At 34.9% G+C, this 10,007-nt stretch overlaps 1 protein-coding gene across 4 annotated transcripts in view; it reads left to right on the top strand.

The window, feature by feature from the left end:
• Positions 1-3,405: 3,405 nt before the first annotated feature.
• Positions 3,406-10,007, top strand: part of LOC113235653 (transmembrane protein 120 homolog) — a 38,767-nt gene continuing 32,165 nt past the window's right edge. For 2 of the 4 annotated variants that reach the window (XM_026471478.1, XM_026471479.1), the window contains exons 1-2: positions 3,409-3,547; positions 5,535-5,653. In XM_026471478.1, coding sequence (XP_026327263.1) covers positions 3,485-3,547; positions 5,535-5,653 — 182 coding nt within the window. In that variant the 5' untranslated portion in view covers positions 3,409-3,484. Of the gene's footprint in view, positions 3,548-5,534; positions 5,654-10,007 lie in introns of all 4 variants that reach the window. The other 2 variants (XM_026471477.1, XM_026471481.1) reach the window with 2 other exon arrangements.

Genomic DNA, 10,007 nt, shown 5'->3' with positions numbered 1-10,007 from the left:
TCTATAACCACAGTATTTTGTCTTAATTATAATGATTACTTACTACCAAAATTTAATAGAATTCTGTTTAATATTTTCTGTAAATAAATCAATTAAATATATCTTATTTATTTTACAATATGTTTTCCTTTCAGTTCGTTGGATTTTTAAGGGTCACATATTTTATGGCAACAATTATAAATATGGCAATCGTGTTCCCACCCTAAACCTTCGTAATGAACGCATACAAATGCATTATAAAGGGCTCCATTCATTGGCGAACATATTGGACGTTGTTGCCGCGAATGATTGACTTGTTGGCCAGTACGTCATCCGACATACGTTTCGGTATCGGTATTTTTATGTGAAAAATTGAGTATGTTCCACAAATCCCCACCAGCGTAGACTTGCTGTGCAGTGGGGATTTGTGGAAAAAATCTTCAAGATATTATTTTATATATTAGATATATTAAATTGTAGGTTTTGCCGTAACGCCAATATTGATTTTCAGCGCCAATGTCCCGTCAACATTACGACTGACTTTTTTTTAATTGAAAATGTACTTTTGAACTTCATCTAAAATATTGAATTATTCTTTAAGGTCTACTCAAACTTCGCCCTGGAACGCGTAACAAAAGTCAACCTGGTTCTACTACAAGGATGTTCAAAGTGTCTTCTAGTCTATTTATCATAATATAATAAAACATAATAACGCAAAGTGCAAGCATAATTTGGGAAAGTGACGTCAAGAATGATTTTGATTTTATTTTATAAAAAAATTGAAAATTTTATTCGAGCTCGACTGTTAAAAAAAATCACATTTTACAACAATCGACTGCAATACTTATAGAACTTTTTATATAGCTTATTATTTACGTTTTTCAATTTTGTGTTTTAATTTTATAAGTATAGAAAAGATTAAGCCTTATTGCACAGAAAATAAAAACAGTGACAATACAAAACATAGTGAAAGGTACGATCAGCTGCCTTATGGCTAGACAGAAATGTGTTTCCGTATATACCCGGAGAAAAAATCTTTTATAATTTAACAAAAACTTTACTGTATTCAATATTTTATTATGTATGATAATAACAGATTACAATAATAGACTACAAGACATTTTGAATATCCTTGTAATAGAATCGATTGACTTTTGTTGCGCGTTCCAGGGCGAAGATTAGCAAATTGTTTGAGTGCGCAAGAATAATGCAATATTTTAAAGGGAGTTCAAAAGTCCATTTACAATTTACGAAAAAAGAAACCCAATTTGTGTCGTAATGTTGACGGGACATTGGAGCTGAAAATCAATATCGGAATTACGGCAAAACCTACAAATTTAATATATAAAACAATATCTTGGTGGGGATTTTTCTACCACAAAACCCCACTGCACAGCATGCACTACGTTAGTGGGGATTTGTGGAATAAAATTTTAGGATCCCCACCAGTGAGCATTTTTAGTGGGGTTTTGTGAAATATACCAAAAAATGTTAGCTAACACGTCTAACATGTTCACTAGTGAAAGAGGTTAGTAAACGGAAAATTAAACTAGGAAAAAAAACATTCATCAAAAAGACCATAGGTGATTAAAAAAAGAAAACTATCGAAGACTACTCGTCGTGTCTATAGCTTAGAGGATGGAAATAAATAAAGGAAGTCCATAGATATTATTTAAGATCTAAGGCTTAATTTATATTGCGGTGGAACGGAATGGAAGCGAGTTTTTGTAACGATATTGTACATAGCGTAATAAATTTCGCAGTCGCTGGAATGCTCGAGCATTCGGGGGAATGCTTGCATATTCGCGCGACTGCACATGACTTCTCGCGCAGCGAAGCGAAAATTGACGCTTCCATTCAATTTCGTTCCGCCGCAATGTGAATTGAGCCTTAGGCAAGTTAAAATAATGATACTATAATAAGTAATACTCCACCAAATCAAAAGACAGTGTCAAAAATATGAAGCTTCGTAAGACAGCTTCGTATATATCAGGCGTCTTGAATTGATCTCACAGGACATTGGCGAAATCGCCATTTTTTTTTGTATAATTTTTATAATAATACTAAACTACCGTACATAGTTATTTTTACTTGACATTGGCAAAATCATTGATTATTTCGATGGGGCCATAACATTTAAAAGAAGAAGAAGATCAGGCGTCTTTTAATTTGGTTGACTATTATTTGACAGTAAGATCCCGCGAGGAGAAAGTTTTCGCGCGGTCGAAGAACGGACTCCGCTCGGCGACCGAGTGCCTTCCAGCTGAAAGCTAAATAAATAGAGCGTATTTTGCCATGACAGTTCGGTACCTGGACATGTGCTCGCGGTCGCTGACCGGCGGCCGCCGCGGACTGCTCTTCGACAAGCGCGATGAAATTCGTGTCGTATAAACGCGCCCTAATTGTTTCGGACAGATGTTGGACGGAGAATTCGAGAGACCCCCTGACCATTAATAGTATGGTATTCCCTAAGTGCTGTTATTTTTATATTATTAAATATATCTCCGCTACTCTTCTCGTGCTATATACTTAACAAATAACCCTTACTACGTGCTGTAGTGGTATTTAAAACTAACCACTACTGCAGATCGACTCAGAACCTTACGATAACTCTGTTGTCGACCGATTCGATTTGATATCGTACGATTTCTTTTCATTTTTATTCATAATAACCGAATCGAACGTCAAACTGTCGTATTCGAAACCGAACCGAATTACTCGAACTTCTCGTTTGGCAAAGGTTACAAACGTTATTCAGAACACAGTTACCGAACGTCCGTGTTGTTTACAAAGCAAGAATGTAATATGGCAATCTTCTATTATTGAGTTCTTAGGGTTTCGCGATTGTTACACATAGGAAATAAAACTATTTTTCCGAATTTAAATCGCGTATTTTGTTTTTTCAAACAAACCGACGTTTCGGGCCCTTTATCCCGTGGTCACGGTTGACTGAGGTACAGTCTTCACAAATAACGTTCTCACCAGTCCAAATAAAAAGTTTAATGAAAAGCTCACGAAAAATCAATCTGTAAATCCTCCAGCACTGGCCAACAAATCACAACGGCACTGGCTAACATCTAGCTGACATGATGGCAAACGTATTGGTGCAATGCATGCTTAGAGGTTGGAAAAAAAAAAGAATAAGAATGCATGTAACCCCTTAGCTCTTTTACAGGAAACGGTTAACAAATTGTCATCGTAAATTCATTTTAGAATTTAATTTAGCCAACAAATTGTTGGTATAATCCTTAGACTATTTTTTTTTTTCATCCACTAAGGTCTAATCACTAAATATCTTATTCCACTTAGTAAAATAGCAACATTTTTAGTGACAGGTGTGCAATCGTTCATGGAGGGGTGAGTGAGATAGACAAAGACATTTCATTTTGAGAACTTTTGACAATGAGTCCTGCGTGCGGACGGCGACGTAAATTGAACGGAGCTTCTCAAATTTAAACGTGAATTTTATTTCGTAGTCGTGCATTTTTTATTTTAATGTGCAAAAATGGATGTGGATGAGTGCATTAAAGAATGGGAAGACTTGATAGTTGACTACAAACGTCTGGAGGTATATACATTTTATATTAAACATTTTCGTAATTTCCTGTATTTTCTGTTCGAGCCATATTATCTCCTACGCTAACATAGATTTAGCTGTTTACATTCTAATGACCTAGTATTTTCTAATACTTGATATGAAGGAGTTATTTCAATATATATGATGGAATCAATAAAATAACGATATAATATAATCGCGATATATTAATTGGCGGGGGCTTGTGACTACGTTTACCTTCAAAAAATGTTCGCAGTTTAGCCGTACTTTGAACTATTAAACAAGGTTCACGGATATTAACAAAAATCTATGTTTGGTTGTATGATGATACAAACCTTGTAGCTGTCCGAAGATTGTGACGTTCACTAACGATTTACATCGTTACCGTATAATAATAATCTGTAAGCCAAATCATATTATGCAAATCACACATTTAAATTCTGATCTCCATGTAAGGTCAATTGTTATTTATCTATCTCTATAGCAGTATCAACACACATTCTATTACCCTATTTTATGATAGTACATCAATGCATTAACATTAATAGGATCAATTTTTAAAATTGATGACCTGTGCCATATTTAATTTGGAAAGAATTAGGCCTATCTACAAAGTTAATTTGAAAAAAAGAAAGAAAGAAAGAAAATGTTATTCACACAAGCACAGACACGTATATAAACAAAACAACAGACGATCAATAATAATAATGTTTTAGACCTTGGAAGAGGCAGGAGTCTAAAATAGAAATAATAATAATAACAATTAAAATTTAATATTTTAGGCCCTCGGAGAAGTGAGAGTCTAAAACAAATAATGATATAATAATAATTATAATAATGTGGTTCAAGCCAGCTAACAAGCTGAGAAGAATAAAGTAAATAATAATAAAAGAATTTAAAAAAAATTAAAACAATTGATAATGCAGCACCTAATTCACCGTCATGCGTGTCGCGCCTGGTGCAATTGTGACGTGCTCGGCTTTAGCCACAAGTCGCTTCTTTTGAAACCATTTTGTGGCACTGATTTTCAGCAAGCCCAGGCGAGTAAGCCACTGACAAACATAATAATGACAAAACAAATACAAAACTCAACAATAAATAAATAAGCAGATAAGAAAACCGACATAATAGGTAGTGTACATACAACTACATACTTGTGTATGTAATTGTATGTAGACTGAAATACTTTAATATGTTATCTATTTATTTATTTTATTTATTAACCTATATTATACGGAAAATTCAATTATATTGACAATTATATTCATAAATTACTTAATCTATAGCATCAGCGCATCCTGAAGACGCTTAGGTCTCCCCCAGCTCTATCCATCTGGCTCTGTCCCTTGTCAGCCTAGTCCATATAGGTCCAGCTATATTTTTAAAGTTGTCGGACCATCTTTTAAAGGGACAGATTTTTTTCCATTCTGTTAACTTTCTTGTCCACTTTTCTATTCTTTCCTTGTACATGTGGTCAGTCCACTTCCACTTTGTGTATTGCTTTTTATAATTTTTATGATATGTTAATAACAGTATATCAATAAATTCTAATATTACACGCAAAATAGGCGCTTTGTCGTCGAGTTGCGGATACCAGCCCGTTGCACCAAGTACCAAGTACCAAATTCTAATATTTTTATACAAATTAGATAATATATGAAATGTATATGTAAGTGTCGTGTCCACGCGGACGGGGTCTAATTTGAACGCCCAACTCGACATCACATATTCTAAAGTTGAGCCCTTAGTTCAAATTACATTTCTATACCTAATATGAGCCTTTGAGGCTCATATTTTAGTACATGATTTTCATATTGAATTACTGAGTATGATAGATGTGGCAACAACCTTGCTTTACACTTATAAAGCATGGCAGACAACCTTGTACAACAAAAGGCTTAACAAGCTAACTCTGTTATATTATAATATTTAATGTAGAATAAAGATTTCATATTTAACTAAAAATAAACCCTTCTATATACTCTATAAAACATTTCAGTCAGTAAACAAGCAATACTTGACAAAACTGGAAGAAGTGGGCGAACTACAAGGAGCATGCATGAAAGAGCTGCAACATCAGCGATATCGCATGTCTATTATCACCGGAACACTCAAAAGGTCAGTTGGAGTCATTAAAATCAAACATACTGTTTAGGGTTATGGCCCTGTTAGTCGTATTAAAATTGTGTCTGATACACAAATTCTTCATATGGCTATTAAGTTGTCACTAATAGTTAAGGAGATTATTCGACAGAAAAGTAGAACTTATTTAGATGCATAAATTTTTTGTTCTTCCGTTCCCGTCCTACATTGACTATTAGAAATGATGAATATTATTCCCACAATTTTTCAAAAATCTTAAAATGAAAGTAATTTGTTTTGAAGTACAATATTATGAAATCCTTGAATTTTGACATCGCCTTTATATTATTGTGTACCACATTTGTTTAAGACTATTGTGATTTTACATGTTTCGAAACTTTTAAGAACTTGCGCATGGTATTATTTAACAGATGAAAATATTGACTGCAGTATTCAAAATGGTCAAAACGTTAATGTATTGCCTAATTGTTTATAATGTAACTAAGGACTGTACTTATATCGCTCTCTGAGATAAGTGCATGTGTTGGGACAAATGGGTCACTGCCTGGGTTGGCATCTCTTGGGTGACCAACAGGAATGTATAGTGTCTTTCTGGCTTTTAAGTCTGTTTATGGACAACTGTTTTACAGAGTTGCATGATAATGATAGAGAGTAATCTCCTTAAGTTTTAATGGTAGAGGTTTGACAGTCGGTGTGTAATAATATGTATAATAAGATGGGTATCTTTGACTTTTGTACACCAACAGTTTTGTACACAAAAAGTACTATTTGCATCTGGTACAGAGTTGCAGGAGACGATAGATATAAGAATATAGTATGAAAAAATGCAGAAAACCTAAAGTAAGGGTTTTTGAAAGAAATGGTAGTTTGACGGAATGATTTAAATTGATTGCAAGAAAGCAATTCAAGTAAAAGAGTTTGTGTACTCGAGATGTGTGTTTATAATAAATATTGTGAAGATATGTGCTGTCAATTATTTTCTGAGAAGATACAAATGGCGATGCATAATCCTGTTTTGGGTTACCTATCAGAAGTCCGAAATGACATTTTCCAGAAATAACGTTTTCTCGAATTTTTATAACCGCGAAAGTAAGGGCGCGTTCCCACTATGTCGTGACTACAGATTGTCGTGCAGTTTACAGTGTGGTGCTTGTTTTTAAATGAAGAATTATATTTAAATGAAGTTGTTCACATATAGCACGACACGATTAACTGTCGTTCACGATTTTTTATCGTTACAACGACAAACTGTCGTCACAGTGGGAACAGCTATAACGACAGTCGTCAGACGATAAAAACGTGACGACAGATTGTCGCAGCTCCTATTGTCGTCACGTTTTATTTATCGCTGTCCGCACGTATTCTGCTCTCTGCCCTCCCCTCTCGTACCCCGCGCCCTTTGCTCGCTTTGCAGTATCGTTGGGTCGTAGTCAAAGATGGGCAATCGCCCGGCTTTTAACCCGGCGCTTTGTTAAATCCGGGTTTAAATCGGGTTAAAACCCGAAATTGAGGGAAAAAACTTTTTACGTCTAAATATTTGTTGTGAAATGAGTTTTGTTCAAATTTTATTTTACATATTATTACAAAATATTTGTTGCTTTATTATCAGGACAGTTCGATTTACCTTTCTATTGAATAGATTCGTTTGAAAAGTTCATCAATATATTGATACAAAAAATCGTTGCACTTGAATCGATCTTCATTGAGAATCTACAGGATTGACAGGTGGTGGTAAAACCCTGGTGAAAACATGGGCGGGTTGATTGGGTTTTAACCCACTGCCCATCTCTGGTCGTAGCAGGTTTTGACAATACCGAAAAGAAAGCAACTTCGTATACCGTTTGACATAACCCTAATGGAATTCTTTTTAGTAGCATTGGATGTACCCAAAATTTTCTTTTCTTCGTTTGCTTCCTCTTCCGCATTTTTTAAAAGTAATACATTATTAAAATTTCGTCTTCATCCATTTCGAGCGAACACACACTACCGGCTTCCAAAAGAACATACAAGCGACTGCAGTGCATCAAACGGTTCTGTCGTGCAAACGACAAGGATGCTGTCGTGAAACGATAAATTGTCGTCACGATCTAGTGGGAACAGCTAGTCACGACAGTCGTTCAACGATAAAAATCGTCCACAACAGATAGTCGTGATATGGGAACAGGCTAGACACGACAGACGACTATCTGTTGTAAAACGTGACGACATAGTGGGAACGTGCCCTAATTTTGAGAGAAAAATGTTTTTTCTTTTAAACCTAACTTAACATAACCTAATCGTGTCTTTGTGATAAACATCCAACATATCCTGAAAGAACAACGATTTCCTTATAATTCGGTTTTCGGAGTAATGAAAATTCGAACAAACGTTATTTTGGACAAAATAAATTCGATTTTGTGATAGATTATCCCTGTTTTGGTTTCAAGGCTGATATGTGGGAGTGTTGGGTATGTCAGAAGATGGACGAGAGTAGAGTGAATGCTGTAGAAATGAGGTCCTCAGAAAAATAAGTAATGTATGGTTACATGACAGATTGAAGAATACCACGATTTGTGAAGAAATGAAGATGTAGTGACAAAAATAGAGAAAGACGTGTTGAGGTGGTTAGTGCACATGGAGCGGATGAATGATCATAGAGTGGTGAAAGAGATATATGTGTGTAGAGTAGAGCCAACATGGAAGGCAACTCTGGAAGAGGATGGTCATAAAGGACGTTTTCGGATGAAACATAGAATGTTTTCCTAAAAAGGCTGGAGTGCATAGTGAGAAGAATAGGAGTGCTTGTTCATATGAAAAGATGTGATGAATGTAAATGATGCAAGAGAGGTATGATCGTGCAATGTGGCAATCAATATCTATTTATTGGGTGTGCGATTAAATTCATTAACTTACACCTGACTTTTTATGACGTCTTTTTTACGAATTTAGTCTCTTTGTATGCATTCTTCTGCATACCTTTACTATACATATTCTTCTGCATATTTTGTACTATACATTTTATAAGAAACATGTGTTTTGTTAAAGAAATATATTAAGAGTACAAGTCATTACAGTAGGTATTTCAATGATAAACAATCAAAACTACATAATAAAATTATAAATAGTATTCTTATATGTATTTATTATTCCAGTTTGCGTACTTACGCAAACTGGAATAATAAAAAAAAAAAAAGCGCCGGGTTAAAAGCCGGGCGATTGCCCATCTTTGACTACGACCCAACGATACTGCAAAGCGAGCAAAGGGCGCGGGGTACGAGAGGGGAGGGCAGGGAGCAGAATACGTGCGGACAGCGATAAATAAAACGTGACGACAATAGGAGCTGCGACAATCTGTCGTCACGTTTTTATCGTCTGACGACTGTCGTTATAGCTGTTCCCACTGTGACGACAGTTTGTCGTTGTAACGATAAAAAATCGTGAACGACAGTTAATCGTGTCGTGCTATATGTGAACAACTTCATTTAAATATACAAGCACCACACTGTAAACTGCACGACAATCTGTAGTCACGACATAGTGGGAACGCGCCCTTACTTTCGCGGTTATAAAAATTCGAGAAAACGTTATTTCTGGAAAATGTCATTTCGGACTTCTGATAGGTAACCCAAAACAGGATTATGCATCGCCATTTGTATCTTCTCAGAAAAGAATTGACAGCACATATCTTCACAATATTTATTATAAACTCGTAAAACACGTTTAATATATTTTTCAGTAATCTGTTAAACATTTTATCTAGCAAGAATTAGTTGATTATGTTTTAAACAAGAGATTATACTAGGATATACGCGTATCAGTACATAGGGCAAGTAGATATGATATCAAGGTGATTTAAGTCCTGTGTTATGTAATTCTATGTATGTTGGTCGTAGCGAGTGATTTAATGCAATAAAACAATTGACTATTTCCTTTTCTCCGAGCATTAGTTGGGACATGTCGTGAGAGTAATCGCGTTCATGTCTCGTGTGTTCGACATGCAAATCAGGAATAACAATAGATTATAAAATGGAAATGAGATTGACTATTTATCCTTTACTTGTTTTTATTGTAACTTTGTTGCAGTTTTGTATAACAAATGCCATTAGTAGTATTTTTTAAATTTATTCACGTTGAGTAGAACTTTTTGATATTATGTATTTTTTATTTAGAAATAAGTGCGCATTTGACTTCCATCTCACCTGATGGAAAGTGACGATGAAGTTAACGATGGAAAATGCACATCTAAATAATGCCTATTCACTCTCACCCTTTATGTATATCTCTAAGAATACTAATCTCAGAATTATATTGAAAAAGAATCAACTCCTCCTCTTTCGACTCCCGTACTCTATTTAATTTCTTTGAGTGTTGCTATTTGACTTTATTATAT

Source organism: Hyposmocoma kahamanoa, unplaced genomic scaffold (genome assembly GCF_003589595.1).
Source record: "Hyposmocoma kahamanoa isolate Upper Pololo Valley unplaced genomic scaffold, ASM358959v1 88, whole genome shotgun sequence".
Lineage (NCBI taxonomy): Eukaryota > Metazoa > Arthropoda > Insecta > Lepidoptera > Cosmopterigidae > Hyposmocoma > Hyposmocoma kahamanoa.
Note: the sequence above shows the minus strand (reverse complement) of the source record. Positions and strands in the feature narration are given on the sequence as shown.